The sequence below is a fragment of the Ranitomeya variabilis genome, chromosome 2 (assembly GCF_051348905.1).
Source record: "Ranitomeya variabilis isolate aRanVar5 chromosome 2, aRanVar5.hap1, whole genome shotgun sequence".
In the NCBI taxonomy this organism is placed as follows: Eukaryota; Metazoa; Chordata; class Amphibia; order Anura; family Dendrobatidae; genus Ranitomeya; species Ranitomeya variabilis.
The window spans coordinates 290,771,045-290,790,362 of record NC_135233.1 but is presented as its reverse complement, the minus strand read 5'-3'; the positions used below and the strand labels follow the sequence as shown (position 1 = coordinate 290,790,362).

The window sequence follows — 19,318 nt, the reverse complement described above, 5'->3', positions numbered from 1 at the left end:
CGTTCTTGTCTGTGTGCCTGACCCCTGGAGTGTGTGCTCGGTTTGCAATTGTGTTCCTCGCTCTCCGTGCGTTACTCTGCTCTTCGGTTCTTTTGGCTTTCTGACCTCTAACTTCCCTTCTGACAATCCCGTCTCACTCCTTTGGTACCTCGTGATCTCCTGGCTCTGATCTTGGCTTGTTTGACTATTCTCCTGTGTATCGTCTCCTCTGCACCCCGGCGTCTGGCTCTGCCCCCGACCATCTCCCACTCTGTCACATGGTTCAGGTCCTGTTTGTAACCTGGTTAGTAACCCGGCGCTTTGCTCAGCTCCCTTGCTGCTGTGTGCAGCTCTCCCCGCAGCGCTAATACCTGGGAGCCGTGACAGCTCTATTTATATGGCACATGTCAGAGCCCTGATTTCGGGATCAGTGGGGGTCCTACCAATCAGCAAGTTATCGCTTATCCTGTTGAGAGATGATAATCTCTGAAGATGAGAAAAGTCCTTTAATTTGTATTGTTATACAGTTGTTGTGCACTTTGTATTTTTACTAGGTATGATGTGTGCAAATGTACAATTTAACAGCTATTTACACCGTCCAGAGCATGCATTTTTTTTTTTTTTTTATTATATTTTTTTAAGGTAAAATGTGTTCATTGTCTTTCCAAGTATTTATTTATTTGCAATAGGGCTTCTTGGGCTGCTTAGCTTCTACATCTTCCATGTTCCATAGTCATAGGGAACTGTTGAAAGAGTTGCCAGGGAATCCATCAGTGAGCTCATTCTGACAGCAGAGCCTCTAAGGGTATGGGCACATGATGTGTCTTTCAGACTGTCCGCTCTGTAATCCGCCTGTGACAAAGCACGTAAAAACAAAACAAAAACTAAAAAAGAATGAACATATGAACTGAAATGTCAAAATGACTTGCTGTTCATTTGTTCCATGTTTTCAACTTTCTTTTAACCACTTCATGCTTTAAAAACCGTAAAGTACTCTGAGCAATCTTAAGGCGGCTTCCAAACTCAATAATTTTATCAAAATGTGTGCATGAAAAAAAAAAAATTATACTCTGACTAAAGTAACACAAAAAAACGAGTGAAATTTAATGAACGTGGCTCTGTGTATAAAGTGTCTGTTTTTAGGAAACGTATAAACCGAAAAAGTTAAAGGCACTGTTGCTTGATGCTTAATGGATTAATCATTTGCACATAGAAATATGTTTGAGATTTTATAATGGCGGCTCTGAACTTGCCATCATATGAATATGAGCAGTGGTAAAGAGATGCTGCAATTTCAAAACCACGTCCATTTTGCTTCTAATTCACGAGTGTCAACCATTCTTGCGGTTGTCTTCCTAATGGCAACGGTTATAAGCAAACTAAACCCCAATTATACACGATCCATTTGCCTGTAGTGTTTTTGCTTGTAGTATTATTCTTACAATTTTTCCTTAAGTTTTCTTTTAAATTGGATTGTGCAAAATGATTTCATGGTTTGTTTAGTTTAGTGCGTGAATGTAAATAAAATTGCAGAACGATACTCAAGAGGCAGCACAAATGAGCAGAACCAAAACCCTAATTCATATTTTATTGTTGAAAGCCGCATAATTTGATATGCTCAGCGGTGAAATTATTAACTTACAAAGACTGTTCATTACTTCTAAACATCCCAGCTTATTTATCACTTGTGCTGACATGTTGTTTTCATGCCCTTTGTACTTTTCAGGAAAGTCGTCTTAAATAGTTTGTAAAAGTTTCTTGTTTGTATGGTTTTTTTTTTTTTTTTTTTTTTTTTGTATCACCTCTTGATCAAGGGATCTATCTTAACATAATTTATTTAGCCTTTAATCTCTGGCCGACTGTGTAATTTGGGGTGGAGTTTAAGAGTTGTATTCAACAGTAGCTGGGTAACTCCTATGTAAAATAAATAAATAAATTGGCTCCCGTGCAGTTTTCACAACCAGCAGAGGGAAAGTCCACGGCTGATGTTAGTAATCTGGGACAATGGACAATACCCCATAAGGTTTCCAGGCTATTAATACCAGCTCACAGCTGTTTGGTTAGCCTTTCCCATAAAAAATCATAGGATCCATCCATAAATTCAAACCAGCAAAGGCTAAACAGACAGCTGTGGGTTGATATTAATAGCCTGGGAAGGGATCAGAGATATTCACCCTCCCCTACTCTCCATCCAGACAACCAAAAGAAAAGATTCCCCAAATCTTGTGCTTAGCCATGCTCTTTCCACTTGCCCTGTAGTGGTGGCAGGTGGGGTAATATTTATATGGGATTGATGTCACCTTTGTACTGTGAGGTAATATCAAGCCCAGAGGTTAGTAATGGAGAAGCATCTAGAAGACACCTATCCATTACTAATCCTATAGTTATATTGTAAATAAACGCACTGCAAGCAAGAATAAAGTCCTTTATTTGAAGTAAAAACAAAATGCCAGTTATAGTCGCCTTGCTCCTATACCATTGAAGCCCTTGTCCCCTGTAAAAAAACAAAAATAATAGACCACCATATCCCTCACTTGTCCAACATACTGTCCCACACCGTAATCATATCTCAGCGATAGCTGATTTACAACCTGGATGGTGCAAAGATGCGACCATCCAGGCTGAAGAGCAGAAAACCTGGGATCAGCGAGAAATGGACCGCTTCTCCCCAGGTGCCTGCGGCTGAATGCAACTCCCATCGTTGTCTCTTGCTCAAGATTGTCTCAGGAGACAATGATGTCAGCTGCCTTCAGCAGCCATTCGGCGCCAGTCAACAGCACAAACTGTACCGCTTCTTTCCTGGCACCAGTACGTGGCACATGTACACATGAATGTAACACACAGACAGTAAACACGAACACACGCACCTTACTCAGAGGTCATATATGCACACACTGACCACGGATCTCACAAGCACTGGTTTTTCCTGTGTAGGAATCACCAGGACGTGGGAAGAAGGCCTAAGGCATAGAGGAAGCCGATGTCACACATTCCAGGGTCTATGCAATGTTCTCAGGCCGCTTACTATGATGGTAAATCCACTTTTTGTGAGGCAGCAAAGAGTTTATTAGAGCTGAGCTTTGTGACCATGTGATTTCTTGGCTATGCCGCTCTTTCTATAATACATGGCTTTAGTAAGAAATGTCTGGAGTCGCACGCTTGCAAATCAGTTGAAACCAAATGCCTCTTAGGACAGAGTTGGAACGGCGGATCAATGTCACCATTGATATATTTTTACTACTTGCTCCATTATGTCCTGTACTCGAGGTCCTCTCCACAGTAGGTGGCGAAATGTGCCCTACGTATGGCACGGCATGTGGGACTTTCCTCCAAGTAATCTGGCCATAATGTACTTAGACGTGGTGTATTGGGCCCTACACTGTAAAAATATCTATGTGAGATGCTCATTGTGGGTAAGGGGTGTTTGATGTGGGGTCAACTCACTGACAAGGAAGGAGAGAGAGCAAAAGCTTCAGTTTCCCAATTTTCTCTTGAGTGGGCATACACGAGGGAAGATCATCTCTTTTTCTAGATGAAACACGGATGATTGTAGTTACTCATCTGAACCTGGCCTAAGGCCCTGTTCCCATGTTCTAAAAAAAAAAACTTCTTCCCAGAAAAAAACAAAAAAGCTTTTGCTGGTACTGTAGAAAGCAGCTTTTAACCCCTTAAGCCCCGAGGGTGGTTTGCACGTTAATGACCGGGCCAATTTTTACAATTCTGACCACTGTCCCTTTATGAGGTTATAACTCTGGAACGCTTCAACGGATCTTGGCGATTCTGACATTGTTTTCTCGTGACATATTGTACTTCATGTTAGTGGTAAAATTTCTTCGATATAACTTGCGTTTATTTGTGAAAAAAACGAATATTTGGCGAAAATTTTGAAAATTTCGCAATTTTCCAACTTTGAATTTTTATGCCCTTAAATCACAGACATATGTCACACAAAATACTTAATAAATAACATTTCCCACATGTCTACTTTACATCAGCACAATTTTGGAACCAAAATTTTTTTTGTGACGGAGTTATAAGGGTTAAAAGTTGACCAGCAATTTCTCATTTTTACAACACCATTTTTTTTTAGGGACCACATCTCATTTGAAGTCATTTTGACGGGTCTATATGATAGAAAATACCCAAGTGTGACACCATTCTAAAAACTGCACCCCTCAAGGTACTCAAAACCACTTTCAAGAAGTTTATTAACCCTTCAGGTGTTTCACAGGAATTTTTGGAATGTTTAAATAAAAATGAACATTTAACTTTTTTTCACACAAAATTTATTTCAGCTCCAATTTGTTTTATTTTACCAAGGGTAACAGGAGAAAATAGACTCCAAAAGTTGTTGTACAATTTGTCCTGAGTACGCTGATACCCCATATGTGGGGGTAAACCACAGTTTGGGCGCATGGCAGAGCTTGGAAGCAAAGGAGCGCCATTTGACTTTTCAATGCAAAATTGACTGGAATTGAGATGGGACGCCATGTTGCATTTAGAGAGCCCTTGATGTGCCTAAACATTGAAACCCCTAACAAGTGACACCATTTTGGAAAGTAGACCCCCTAAGGAACTTATCTAGATGTGTGGTGAGCACTTTGACCCAACAAGTGCTTTACAGAAGTTTATAATGCAGAGCCGTAAAAATAAAAAATCATATTTTTTCACAAAAATGATCTTTTCACCCCCAATTTTTTATTTTCCCAAGGGTGAGAGAAGAAATTGGACCCCAAAAATTGTTGTGCAATTTGTCCTGAGTACGCTGATACCCCATATGTGGGTGTAAACCATTGTTTGGGCGCAGGGCAGAGCTCGGAAGGGAAGGAGCGCCATTTGACTTTTCAATGCAAAATTGACTGGAATTGAGATGGGACGCCATGTTGCGTTTGGAGAGCCCCTGATGTGCCTAAACATTAAACCCCCCCACAAGTGACACCATTTTGGAAAGTAGACCCCCTAAGGAACTTATCTAGATGTGTTTTGAGAGCTTTGAACCCCCAAGTGTTTCACTACAGTTTATAACGCAGAGCCGTGAAAATAAAAATTATTATTTTTTTTCACAAAAATGATTTTTTAGCCCCCAGTTTTGTATTTTCACAAGGGTATCAGGATAAATTGGACCCTAAAAGTTGTTGTCCAATTTGTCCTGAGTACGCTGATACCCCCTATGTGGGGGGGAACCACTGTTTGGGCGCATGACAGAGCTCGGAAGGGAAGGAGCGCCATTTGGAATTCAGACTTAAATGGATTGGTCTGCAGGCGTCACGTTGCATTTGCAGAGCCCCTGATGTACCCAAACAGTACAAACCCCCCACAAGTGACCCCATATTGGAAACTAGACCCCCCAAGGAACTTATCTAGATGTGTTGTGAGAACTTTGAACCCCCAAGTGTTTCACTACAGTTTATAACGCAGAGCCGTGAAAATAAAAATTATTTTTCTTTTTCACAAAAATGATTTTTTAGCCCCCAGTTTTGTATTTTCACAAGGGTATCAGGATAAATTGGACCCTAAAAGTTGTTGTCCAATTTGTCCTGAGTACGCTGATACCCCCTATGTGGGGGGGAACCACTGTTTGGGCGCATGACAGAGCTCGGAAGGGAAGGAGCGCCATTTGGAATGCAGACTTAAATGGATTGGTCTGCATGCGTCACGTTGCATTTGCAGAGCCCCTGATGTACCCAAATAGTACAAACCCCCCACAAGTGACCCCATATTGGAAACTAGACCTCCCAAGGAACTTATCTAGATGTGTTGTGAGAACTTTGAACCCCCAAGTGTTTCACTACAGTTTACAACGCAGAGCCGTGAAAATAAAACATATTTTTTTTCCCACAAAAATGATTTTTAGCCCCCCAAATTTTTATTTTCCCAAGGATAACAAGAGAACTTGGACCCCAGAAGTTGTTGTTCAATTTGTCCCTAGTACGCTGATACCCCATATGTTGGGGTAAACCCCTTTTTGGACGCACGGGAGAGCTCGGAAGGGAAGGAGCACTGTTTTACTTTTTCAACGCAGAATTGGCTGGAATTGAGATTGGACGCCATGTCGCGTTTGGAGAGCCCCTGATGTGCCTGAACAGTGGAAACTCCCCAATTCTACCTGAAACCCTACCCCTAACCTCACCCCTAACCGTTTACTGAACATTTTCTGACAGTCATAAGTGCCACGTATTTAAGTGCCACGTATTTAAGTGCCACGTATTTAAGTGCCACGTATTTAAGTGCCACGTATTTAAGTGCCACGTATTTAAGTGCCACGTATTTAAGTGCCACGTATTTAAGTGCCACGTATTTAAGTGCCACGTATTTAAGTGCCACGTATTTAAGTGCCACGTATTTAAGTGCCACGATATTTCAGTGCCACGTATTTCAGTGCCACGTATTTCAGTGCCACGTATTTCAGTGCCACGTATTTCAGGCACTGAAAAATACGTGGCACGTAAATACTTCAGTGCCACGATATTTCAGTGCCACGATATTTCAGTGCCACGATATTTCAGTGCCACGTATTTCAGGCACTGAAAAATACGTGGCACGTAAATACGTGGCACGTAAATACGTGGCACGTAAATACGTGGCACGTAAATACGTGGCACGTAAATACGTGGCACTTAAATACGTGGCACTTAAATACGTGGCACTTAAATACGTGGCACTTAAATACGTGGCACTTATATACGTGGCCACTGAAATATCGTGGCACTTATATACGTATATACGTATATAAACGTATATTTCAGTGCCACGTATTTCAGTGCCACGTATTTCAGGTTAGGGGTAGGGTTAGGGGTAGGGTTAGGGTTTTTTGTTTTTTTCTTGTTTTCTTGTGTTTTTCTATAAAAACGCATGCGTTTTACCGCGTTTACATGCATTTTTTCACACATGCGGTTTTTTTAAAAAACGCATGCAGATAAAAACGCAAGTGTGAAACCAGACTAAAAGACGCTTTTTATAGCAAAAAAGTTTTTGCGTCTCCACATTTTGAGACCTATAATTTTTCCACATTTTGGTCCACAGTCATGTGAGGTCTTGTTTTTTGCGGGACGAGTTGACGTTTTTATTGGTAACATTTTCGGACACGTGACCATTTTTTATCACTTTTTATTCCGATTTTTGTGAGGCAGAATAACCAAAAACCAGCTATTCATGAATTTCTTTTGGGAGAGGCGTTTATACCGTTCTGCGCTTGGTAAAATTGATAAAGCAGTTTTATTCGTCGGGTCAGTACGATTACAGCGATACCTCATTTATATCATTTTTTTATGTTTTGACGCTTTTATACGATAAAAACTATTTCATAGAAAAAATAATTATTTTGGCATCGCTTTATTCTGAGGACTATAACTTTTTTATTTTTTTGCTGATGATGCTGTATGGCGGCTCGTTTTTTGCGGGACAAGATGACGTTTTCAGCGGTAACATGGTTATTTATATCCGTCTTTTTGATCGCGTGTTATTCCACTTTTTGTTCGGCGGTATGGTAATAAAGCGTTGTTTTTTGCCTCTTTTTTTTTTTTTTTCTTACGGTGTTTACTGAAGGGGTTAACTAGTGGGCCAGTTTTATAGGTTGGGTCGTTACGGACGCGGCGATACTAAATATGTGTACTTTTATTGTTTTTGTTTGTTTTTTTTAGATAAAGAAATGTATTTATGGGAATAATATTTTTTTTTTATTATTATTTATTTATTTAGGAATTATTATTTTTTTTTTTTTTTTACACATGTGGAAATTTTTTTTTTTACTTTGTCCCAGGGGGGGACATCACAGATCGCAGATCTGATAGTGTGCACAGCACTCTATCAGATCCGCGATCATACTTTCATCGGAGCAGGCTGCAGCTTTCATCTGCAGCCTGCTCCGACCCGGAAGTGCTCCCTGCAGGACCCGGATACAGCCCCTCGGCCATTTTGGATCCGGGGCCTGCAGGGAGAAGACGTTCGGTACGAGGTGAGTACATCACCTTGTACCGATCGTCTCAGGGAAGCCCGCAGGGAGCCCCCTCCCTGCGCGATGCTTCCCTGTACCGCCGGTACACCGCGATCATGTTTGATCGCGGTGTGCCGGGGGTTAATGTGCCGGGGGCGGTCCGTGACCGCTCCTGGCACATAGTGCCGGATGTCAGCTGCGATATGCAGCCGACACTCGGCCGCGCTCCCCCCGTGAGCGCGGCCGATCGCGTATGACGTACTATACCGTCACCGGGAATTAAGGCCCACCCCACCTCGACGGTATAGTACGTCATATGGGATTAAGGGGTTAATATGCATTAACCCCTTAATGACCGCCAGTACGCCTTTTAACTGACCTGAGATATAAGAGAATATCATCCCCATACAAGTGACAATCCAACAGCTGTCGGCTGTGCATTATAGCTGACAACTTGCTGTATCAGCCATGATCAGTGTTTGCACCGTCCAAATCTGTTTAACCCCTTAGATGCTGCTGTCAATAGAGACTACATCATTATAAATGGTTATCAGAGTGTGGGGGCTTCCTCTTTATCCAAATTGGTGCTCTCAGATCATGATTTTGTGGTCCTGATGTTTGTCTTGGCAATTCACGGCCAAATAGAGGCCTTAGTGTCTGATGGCTGTTGTAACCTGTTCAGAAGTCAGCAACATTTAGGTGGTAAAAATACACTTTTTCATTTTGTGTCATGCCACTTTGCATTAATTCCTGAAAATCACCTGAATGGTTAATAAACTTTTTGTTAGAAGTTTTCAATATGTCAGGGGGTGCTGTTTTTAAAATGGTATAACTTGTGGGGGTTTACCAATATATGGGACCCTTAAAGTCACTTCAAACATGGATAGGTACCTAAAAAAAAAAAAGAAATTTCCTTGAAAAAATGAATAATTACTGATAGCATTTTAAAAATGTAACAAAATAAAAGAAAAATATTTAGAATTGAGAGTCCTCAGTGGTTGATACCTTTTAATGGCTAACTGAAAAGATGGTAACAAATTGCAAGCTAAATAAAAGAACATTTTACAAATGGTGTCGATGTAAAGCAGACATGATAGAAATGTTATTTATTAATGTTTTGCTGTGGTATGAATTAAAGGGATAATCATTCAAAGTTTGAAAATTACAAATTTTTTAAAATGTTCTCAAATTTGTAATATTTTTTATAAATAAACACAAAACATATTGACCTAAATTTACCATTTTCATAAAGAATGTGTCACGAAAAAACATTCTCAAAATCACTGGGATTTGTTGAAGCTTTCCAGAGTTATTACTACATAAAGGGACACTGGTCAGATTTCAAAAATTTGGCTCCATCACTAAGGGGTTAAAAAAGTGCAGCAAAAAAACCCCGCAATGTGTGAACATAGCCTAGGCCTCCCCATTGCAACATAAAGGAGGAGGGGAACCCGTGCCCCCCAAAAAATGCAGTGCTCTTCAGGGTCCTTAATCACACAGTGAGCTCTGATGACTAGAGTTGAGCGACTATTACTTTTTTAGGATCGAATCGGGTTTCACGGAACCTGACTTTGTTAAAAGTCGGGTCGGGTTAAATGGGCCGATTATTGCGAAAAGTCGGGGATCTGACTGAAACACGAAACCCAATGCAAGTCAATGGGGAAGCAAAGTCGGCAGTGAGTGGAGGACAGGAAAACACCTACAGTGCCCATTTTAATGCAGAAAACATCAATTCTTGTTACTTAAAGGGAACCTGTCACCACGTTTTTGGAAGATGGGATAAAAATAGCGTTAAATAGGGGCAGAGGTGGGCGTTACATTAGTGTGTTTGTTATGCGTTTATTACCCACCTAAGTTGCCGAAATACCTTTGCAAAGTCTCCGTTTTCGCCTGTCAATCAGGCTGGTCTGGTCAAAAGGGCGTGTTGTCTTCCCCCAGATTTTGCGTAGTTTTCCGTTGGTGGCGTAGTGGTGTGCGCATGCCCAAGGTCCCGAATCCTCTGCCAGGGGATTTAAAAGAGCGCGCTGTTCGTTATTTCATTGGTGATCGGTGGGCGCGGCCATCTTCCTTTGGCCGCGCGTGCGCAGAAGCGGCGCTCTGCTGGCCGCGGCGCTCTGCTGGCCGCGGCTTCAGGAAAATGGCCGCGGGATGCCGCGCGTGCGCAGATGGATATCGCGGCGGCCATTTTCCTGAAGCCGCGGCCAGCAGAGCGCCGCGGCCAGCAGAGCGCCGCTTCTGCGCACGCGCGGCCAAAGGAAGATGGCCGCGCCCACCGATCACCAATGAAATAACGAACATCGCGCTCTTTTAAATCCCCTGGCAGAGGATTCGGGACCTTGGGCATGCGCACACCACTACGCCACCAACGGAAAACTACGCAAAATCTGGGGGAAGACAACACGCCCTTTTGACCAGACCAGCCTGATTGACAGGCGAAAACGGAGACTTTGCAAAGGTATTTCGGCAACTTAGGTGGGTAATAAACGCATAACAAACACACTAATGTAACGCCCACCTCTGCCCCTATTTAACGCTATTTTTATCCCATCTTCCAAAAACGTGGTGACAGGTTCCCTTTAAGCTTGTCAATCTTAATTTACCTTATAATAATAGTTAGGCATTGAATATTGGGGGTCATTTGGCTAAAGTTGGGGGGGGTAGGGCTGGCTCAAGTTTTTCGTGGGCCCAGGAAACGCGGACTACGTCACGGCGGTGGAGCAGGGAGAGGTAAGTATTTCAACTTTGCAAGTGCTGTGATCCTGAGCAAGCAAGGGGCACACTCATTGGCACAGAGCCCCTCAAAGTACCTGATGAAGGAACCTGCACTTTCATCTTCACCTTCCTCTTTGTCCCCGTGTAAGGTGGTATAGTATGCGGGAAGGGGAACCAGACTTTCAGCAGGGTCAGATACTGGCTGTGTAGAGTGGAAGGGGAATGTAGTGGTCTGGGTCAATGTACCAGCAGACTCATCTATCAGTGGCTGGGCAATGGGCAGGATGAGGAGGAAACACAGATATAGGCCTAAAGAATAAAGTAGGCTAAATGCAGTTCAAAATTGGTAACAGGACTAAACAGGCGGCATTGCTTTGTTCAGTGGAGGAAAACTGTAATGAGTGGCAGACACCGTTGGTAGGCCCAACCAAACAAGTAGGACAAATGCAGTTTCATATTTCGTATAGGCTGAAAGCCTGAAAATTGAAGCTCAGCTTTGTTCAGTGGAGGAGAAAAGCAAGCAGCGACAGACACCGTTAGTAGGCCCAACTAAACAAGTGGGCCAAATGCAGTTTAATATGTGATGTAGGCTGAAAATTGAAGCTCAGCTTTGTTCAGTGGAGGAGAAAAGCAAGCAGCGACAGACACCATTAGTAGGCCCAACCAAACAAGTAGGCCAAATGCAGTTTAATATGTGATATAGGCTGAAAATTGGATCTCAGCTTTGTTCAGTGGAGGACAGCTGTATTGAGTGGCGCAGACAGACACAGGTAGTAGGCCTAAAATAAAAAAGTAGGCTCAATGCAGTTTAAAATAGGTTACAGGGGTACACAGGCGGCATTGGTTTGTTCAGCGGAGGACGATTGTAAGGAGTGGTGCAGACACACTTAGTAGGCCTAAAATTAAAATAGTTGGCTAAATGCAGTTCAAAACTGGTAACAGGAGTAAACTGGCGGCATAGGTTTGCTCAGTGGAGGACAACTGTAAGGAGTGGATGACACAGTTAGTAAGCCAAAATAATAAAGTGAGGTAAATGTCTGCCAAAAAAAATGTTCATAAGTAAACAGGTGGCATAGCTACGTACAGGGGTGGGCTCCTCTGCTGAGTAGCAGACAGTGGTAGTTGGCGCAAAGTATTAAATGGAGGCCTGGGCCCCTGTATATTTTGACTATCATCTATCATTTCAACACATTTTTATTGGCAGTGCCATTGAAGGATTTAACAGCACAGACTACACAGTGGTGGAGCCGGGAGAGGTAAGTTTTGCAAGTGGTAAAGCGCTGTTCGGGCTGGGGGGGGGGGGGAGACACACTCTCTTGTGGGCGGCGGTACTGGCCCAGGGCCCCTCATATTACGACGGTGTGTCTGACGTTGGTTGTGCACCACCACCGTCAGTGACACTTCATTGTACTATGAGGGACCCTGTGCCAGTGCCGTCACCCAAGAGTGGGCACACCCACCGGTCCAGGCAAATGGCACTCGCACAGGTGCTTGCGCTAGGTGGTGACCACGGCCCTGTGGGGGGAGTCAGCCCATTTATGGAGGTAAAAAATGGCCTATGGTGGACATTCAGCAGCTGCAAATGGAGGAATTGGAGCAGTCAGTAAGAGGAGTCCAAAAGCCAAGACATTTTTCAGGCAAGCTATGTGTCAGCAGGGGAAGGTGGGGCAAAATAATTAGAAATCCATGATTGGTTCATTTTAATGAAGGTTAGATCATCAACATTTTGGGTAGCCAGACGAGTCCTTTTTTCGGTCAGTATTGAACCAGCAGCACTAAAGACTCTTTCTGATGGCACACTAGCAGCTGGGCAAGCGAGCTCCTGTAATACATATTCTGCCAATTCAGGCCAGGTGTCTATTTTAGATGCCCAGTAATCAAAGGGGAATGACGTGTGAGGGAGAAAATCCATAAGGGAGGAAAAATAATTCGTAACCATACTGGACAAATGTTGTCTCCTGTCACTTTGAATTGATGCAGCAGTACCTCTTGTGTCTGCGGTCATTGCGAAATCACTCCACAACCTGGTCATAAAACCCCTCTGTCCAACGCCACTTCTGATCTGTGCACCTCTAACACCTCTGCCATGTTGCCCCCTGCAGCTCGTGTGAGAACCATCACCGCCGCTGTGTGCTGGGAATGCCTGAACCAAACGGTCTACAAGAGTTGCTTGTTTGGTAGCCAATATTTGCTCAAGGTTCTCATGTGGCATGATATTTTGTAATTTCCCTTTGTAGCGTGGATCCAGGAGGCAAGCCAACCAGTAATCATCATCTGTCATCATTTTTATAATGTGGGGGTCCCTTTTTAGGATACGCAAGGCATAATCAGCCATGTGGGCCAATGTTCCAGGTGTCAATTCACTGCTTGTGCTCGGTTGAGGAGCACTTTCTTGCAAATCAACATCACTTGTCTCCCGCAAAAACCCTGTACCTGACCTTGCAACGCCACCAGTTTCTATTGCCCCCTGAGAAGCATCCTCCTCCCATAAATATTCATCCCCATCATCCTCCTCCTCCTCCTCTTCGTCCACCACCTCGTCCAGGAGAGTTCCCTGAGCAGACAATGGCTGACTGTCATCAAGGCTTCCCTCATCCTCGGCTGCAGATACCTGTTCCTTAATGTGCGTCAAACTTTGCATCAGCAGACGCATTAGTGGGATGCTCATGCTTATGATGGCGTCGTCTGCACTTACCAGCCGTGTGCATTCCTCAAAACACTGAAGGACTTGACAGAGGTCTTGTAGCTTCGACCACTGCACACCTGACAACTCCATGTCCGCCATCCAACTGCCTGCCCGTGTATGTGTATCCTCCCACAAATACATTACAGCACGCCTCTGTTCGCACAGCCTCTGAAGCATGTGCAATGTGGAGTTACACCTTGTTGCAACGTCGATTATTAGGCGGTGCTGTGGAAGCTTCAGCGATCGCTGATGGTTCTGCATATGCGGCTGGAGTGTACGGGCGACCGGCGGATGTGCGAGCAAAGTCTTTGCACCTTCAGGAGCAGGGCTGGTAACCCCGGATAACTTTTCAGGAAGCACTGCACCACCAGGTTCAAGGTGTGAGCCAGGCAAGGTATGTGTTTCAGTTCTGAAATGGCTATGGCAGCCATAAAATTCCTTCCGTTATCACTGACTACCTTGCCTGCCTCAAGATGTACACTGCCCAGCCATGACTGAGTTTCTTGCTGCAAGTACTCTGCCAGTACTTCCGCGGTGTGTCTGTTGTCGCCCAAACTCTTCATTTCCAACACAGCCTGCTGACGCTTACCACTAGCTGTTCCATAATGGGACACCTCGTGTGCAGCACTGGCAGCTGCAGATGGAGTGGTTAGGCGACTGCTCTCTGTGGACGAGCTTTCGCTTCTGGAGGAGGAGGAGGGGTGTCGAACGCCTACTGCCAACTGTTTCCTAGACCGTGGGCTAGGCAGAACTTGCCCACTATGGCTGTCACCTGTGGACCCTGCATCCACCACATTAACCCAGTGCGCCGTGATGGACAAGTAACGTCCCTGGCCATGCCTACTGGTCCATGCATCTGTTGTGAGGTGCACCTTTCTACTGACTGATTGCCTGAGTGCATGGACAATGCGGTCTTTGACATGCTGGGATGGCTTTTCTTGCAAAGAAGTGTCGACTGGGTAGGTCATAGCGTGGTACTGCGTAGGCCATCAGGGCTTTTAAAGCTTCGATTTCAACCAACCGGTAGGGCATCATCTCTAACGAGATTAGTCTAGCAATGTGGGCGTTCAAACCCTGTGTACGCGGATGAGAGGATTAGTACTTCCTTTTTCTAACGAGAGTCTCTTGTAGGGTGAGCTGGACTGGAGAGCTGCATATGGTGGAACTAGCGGGGTTGGTGGTGGACATGGCAGATTGAGAGAGAGTTGGTGATGGTATTCTTGATGTTGGCCTACATACAGTGTTTCCTACCAAGAACCTGGTGATTCCCTGACTGCCTTGGCCTTGCGACGATACCTCCACATTTGCTGCAGGTGGTGTCCTAAACGGTGGGCTTACAGTGAGGGAAGCAATGTAGCGTTGCTGACTACCTTCATTCTGAGTGGGTGCACCAACGGTACGGGACGTTTGGTAGTTAGTCCAGGCTTGCAAGTGCATGCTGGTTAAATGTCTACGCATACACGTTGTATTCAAATTTAGGGGATTCTTCCCTCTGCTAAAGGTCTTTGAGCATTTCTTACAGATAACTTTGCACTGATCATTCGGATCTTGGTTAAAAAATTGCCACACTGCACTCTTCCTACTATCGAATACCTTTTCAGGCATTGCACGCTGTGCTACTTTCACCGGATTGCCACGCTGTCCTAAAACTGTTTTTGGTTTAGACACACGTTTTTGGCCTGATACGGGCCTGCCAGATGAAAGCTGTTGCGATGTTGATGCCTGCTGCGGATCATCCTCCTCCGCTTCAGAGCTACTGCCAGCGGAACCCTGTTCCCCCAATGGCTGCCGATCTGGGTCAACAACTGGGTCATCTATCACCTCCTCTTCAATGTCCTGTGCACCTTCCTCTGTGTCACCGTGTAAGGTGCTATAGCGTTCGGGACGGGGCACCATAGTCACATCAGGGTCAGATTCTGGCTCCGTACACTGCGAGGGCAATGTAGTGATCTGAGTCAATGGAACAGCATAATAATCTAGCTGTGGCTGTGCATCTGTGCACTCCATGTCCGATTCATCTTGTAATGGGCTGTTAACTATTTCCCTTTCTAACCCTGGCACGGTATGGGTAAAGAGCTCCATGGAGTAAACTGTAGTGTCACCTGCCGCATCCTTCACTTTTGCTTTGGGTGAAGGACACAAGGAAGCGACTTGTTCCTGACCGGGAGCATCCACTGACGATTCGCTGCTTTTATATTTTAATATTTCTGAAGAGGAGGCAAAAGAGCTAGAGGCTGAGTCAGCAATGAAAGCCAAAACTTGTTCCTGCTGCTCCGGCTTTAAAAGCGGTTTTCCTACTCCCAGATAAGGGAGCCTTCGAGGCCTTGTGTAGCCAGACGATGACACTATCTGAACAACTCGAGCCTTAGTTGCTATTTTGCTTTTCCCACTACCACCAGATGCTCCACCACCACCACCACCACCACCATCATCATTACCAGCTGGCAATGACCGCCCACGGCCTCTTCCACCAGACTTCCTCATTTTTGGGAAAATGTAACCAAACAACCGTTATATGGTACTGTAAAACAAGGTAGAAGGTGTATATAAACTTGTTGGCAATTTAAATCTCCCTTTTTTGTGTGGGAGACTGCTGCAAAAACCAGGCCCACTGTATTACACTACACAATGTAAGTGGCAGAAAGTGGCTGGCAGATATACGACAAACAGAACTGACGCAGATCCACTTAGTGGCAATTTAAGTCTCCCTTTATTATGTAGGAGACTGCTGCAAAAATCAGGCCCGCTGTATTACACCACACAATGTAAGTGGCAGAAAGTGGCTGGCAGATATACGACAAACAGAACTGACGCAGATCCACTTAGGGGCAATTTAAGTCTCCCTTTATTATGTGGGAGACTGCTGCAAAAATCAGGCCCGCTGTATTACACCACACAATGTAAGTGGCAGAAAGTGGCTGGCAGATATACGACAAACAGAACTGACGCAGATCCACTTAGGGGCAATTTAAGTCTCCCTTTATTATGTGGGAGACTGCTGCAAAAATCAGGCCCGCTGTATTACACCACACAATGTAAGTGGCAGAAAGTGGCTGGCAGATATACGACAAACAGAACTGACGAAGATCCACTTAGGGGCAATTTAAATCTCCCTTTTTGTGTGGGAGACTGCTGCAAAAACCAGGCCCACTGTATTACACTACACAATGTAAGTGGCAGAACGTGGCTGGAAGATGTATATATAAAAAAAAAAAAAAAAAAAAAAAAGGGGACCGTACTACAATAACAATCTCTCTACAATGATCTCAGGACAAGTATGGCAGCAATAAAAAGGACTGCTGCACACAAAAGTGTGGACAAATAAACAATAGAACTGTGCAGAAAGGAGCAACAGGATTTTTGCTTTTAAAAAAGCAGTTGGTTTGCACAGCGGCGTACAAACAGCAATGCAGCTATCAGGGAGCCTTATAAGCTACAGAGCTGATACACAAAAATCTAACCTCCACTGTCCCTGCAAAGAAAAGGTGGTGTTGGACAGTGGAAATCGCTACAGCACAAGCGGTTTGGGGGTTAATCTTTTCCTCCCTAACAATATCCCTGCTTCTGACGAAGCTGCAGCAACCTCTCCCTATGCTCAGATCGGCAGAAGTAAGATGGCGGTCGGCGTGCACGCCCCTTTATAGCCCCTGTGACGCCGCAGAAAGCAAGCCAATCACTGTCATGCCCTTCTCTAAGATGGTGGGGACCGAGACCTATGTCATCACGCTGCCCACACTCTGCGTCCTCCTTCATTGGCTGAGAAATGGCGCTGAAAGCGTCATACGAAACGCGACTTTGGCTCGAAGATCGCCGACAGCATGGCCGATCCCACACTGGGATCGGGTCGGGTTTCATGAAACCCGACTTTGCCGAAAGTCGGCGATTTTTGAATTTGTCCGATCCGTTTCGCTCAACCCTACTGATTACATTGCATTCATTTTGCTTGAAATGTTAACCACAACAGATGTTATGCATGAAACCCGCAGCATTTCCACCACATGGGAACATGGCCTGATGGTTAAAAGTCCTATAAGTGATTTGTGACTGCAGCCTTGCCTGCTCTGCGTTCTCGTGGCTGCTTTTCTCATTATGGCCTCATTTATGTTTTCAGACTCCTGACAACCAGAAGCTTGGATTATTGGAAGCTCTGCTGAAGATTGGAGACTGGCAGCATGCTCAGAACATCATGGACGAGATGCCTCCTTTTTATGCCACATCGCACAAGCCCATCGCATTAGCCCTGTGCCACCTCGTCCACGTCACGGTGGAGCCCCTGTATCGGAGGTATGGTCACTTGTCCTCTAATTGTGGAGACTATGTCATGGCGGCTATTCCACTGTCATGTAAGGGCCTCATTGTCTTTTCCGTGGCGTTGACATTGCTTATGTGGTGGAATATTGAGTGTTTTGGGTATAATAACCAAATGTTACTTCCACCTATTTAATCTGTCCGCTTTTTTGGATCCATCACTGAGAGAACCCATCAATTTTTAGCTACATAACTAAGCAATCCAATGTTGTTTAGACCATTTAATAATGACGATATTCTTTTCGTCAAGTAAAAAAAATGCATCCAAATTCTTCTGTCCCCCCCCCCCACTACCGACATTTCCTATTGGGGGAGATGTTGCTGGACCCAAGATGCATTAGATGGTCGACAAACCCTGCCGTAATCTGTGGGGACGGGCAACTTTAATGTGTTTGTGGTTTTTGGGCAGTGAATTTCTATTTTTGTTTGTCCCATAAGAGAGGTGTGAGAGATAATGAAGGAGAGCAGAACAGACTGCAGGCTGAATGAAGGCCAGACATGGTCGCTAGTGAAGATTTCCCTACATTAATCTGTTTGCATACATGTGGTGACATGAGTGACCCTGCTCAGTGCAAGTGACCTGCTCCAGAGGAAAGACGGGGAGGAGAATGCACGTGGGTGCACACACTGCTGCATTCAGACCGTGCGCTCTTCTAGTCAAGTAAGAGGTGTCTCAAGGCTTCCTTCCAGTGGTTGCAGATTACTGATGTTGGCCGATGGACCCGTGTCCCTAGAATCAATTTGCTCTACCTCTAATGTGAAACGCTCCTTTCAGCATCTAGGGTGCCCCCCCCCCATTGTGTTGTAATTACTGCATGTTGACATTTTCTAGTAATTGTTGGTCGGTCCTGCACATCGGCTTTGTGGAATTTCATCCCATTGATCCTCACAAAACAGCTTCACCTCTGATATGTTGGTGGCCTTCTCCCATAAACTTCTTGCTTCAAGTCCTTCCCTAACATTTCTGTAGGATTAAGATCCAGACTCTGACTTCTCCATTCCTGAACTGTAACTTTTTGTTCTTCACCATCCACTGTTCTGCTGCAAGACCCACATTGTCTTGAGATTCAGCACCACATGGACAGATGTCCTTCTTTAGAATTTGCGGGAATATTTCAGAATACAGGCGATTTTCCCCCCCCCCCTAGTTCTCAACATCTAATTTATGTATGACCAATAGCTACGAATGTTGGAGGTTCAAAAAAGGAATCTAATGCTTCGCTCACTGCTGATGTCTCTCTTCTTTTCACCTAAAGTGAAGTTTTTGTACCCTTAAATCAGAGAGAGGTGTCACACAAACAAGTTAATAAATAACATTTCCCACATGTCTACCTTACATCAGCAGAATTCTGGAGGCATAATTTTTTTTTTGTTGTTGTTAGGACGTTATAAGGGTTAAAAGTTCACCAGCGATTTCTCTCTTTTTTTCCAACAAAATTGACAAAAACTTTTTTTTTTTTTTTTAAGGACCACCACACATTTGAAGTGACTTTGGGGGGGGGGGGGGGTCAGTATGACAGAAAATACCCAAAAGTGACACCATTCAAAAACGTCACCCCTTATGCTGCGCAAAACCACATTCAAGATGTTTATTAACCCTTCAGGTGCTTCACGAGAACTAAAGCAATGTGGAAGGAAAAAATTAACATTTAAGTTTTTTCACAAAAAAATTATTTAGACCCAAACTTTTTTATCTTCAC

The 19,318-nt window shown here is 44.4% G+C and overlaps 1 protein-coding gene across 1 annotated transcript in view; it reads left to right on the top strand.

Moving 5' to 3' along the window:
• The window catches only part of THOC2 (THO complex subunit 2), a 158,267-nt gene that overhangs the window by 37,968 nt on the left and 100,981 nt on the right, over window positions 1-19,318 (top strand). Inside the window, exon 11 of the mRNA XM_077285105.1 lies at window positions 17,422-17,594. Within this exon, the coding sequence (XP_077141220.1) occupies window positions 17,422-17,594 (173 nt within the window). The remainder of the gene's footprint in view (window positions 1-17,421; window positions 17,595-19,318) is intronic.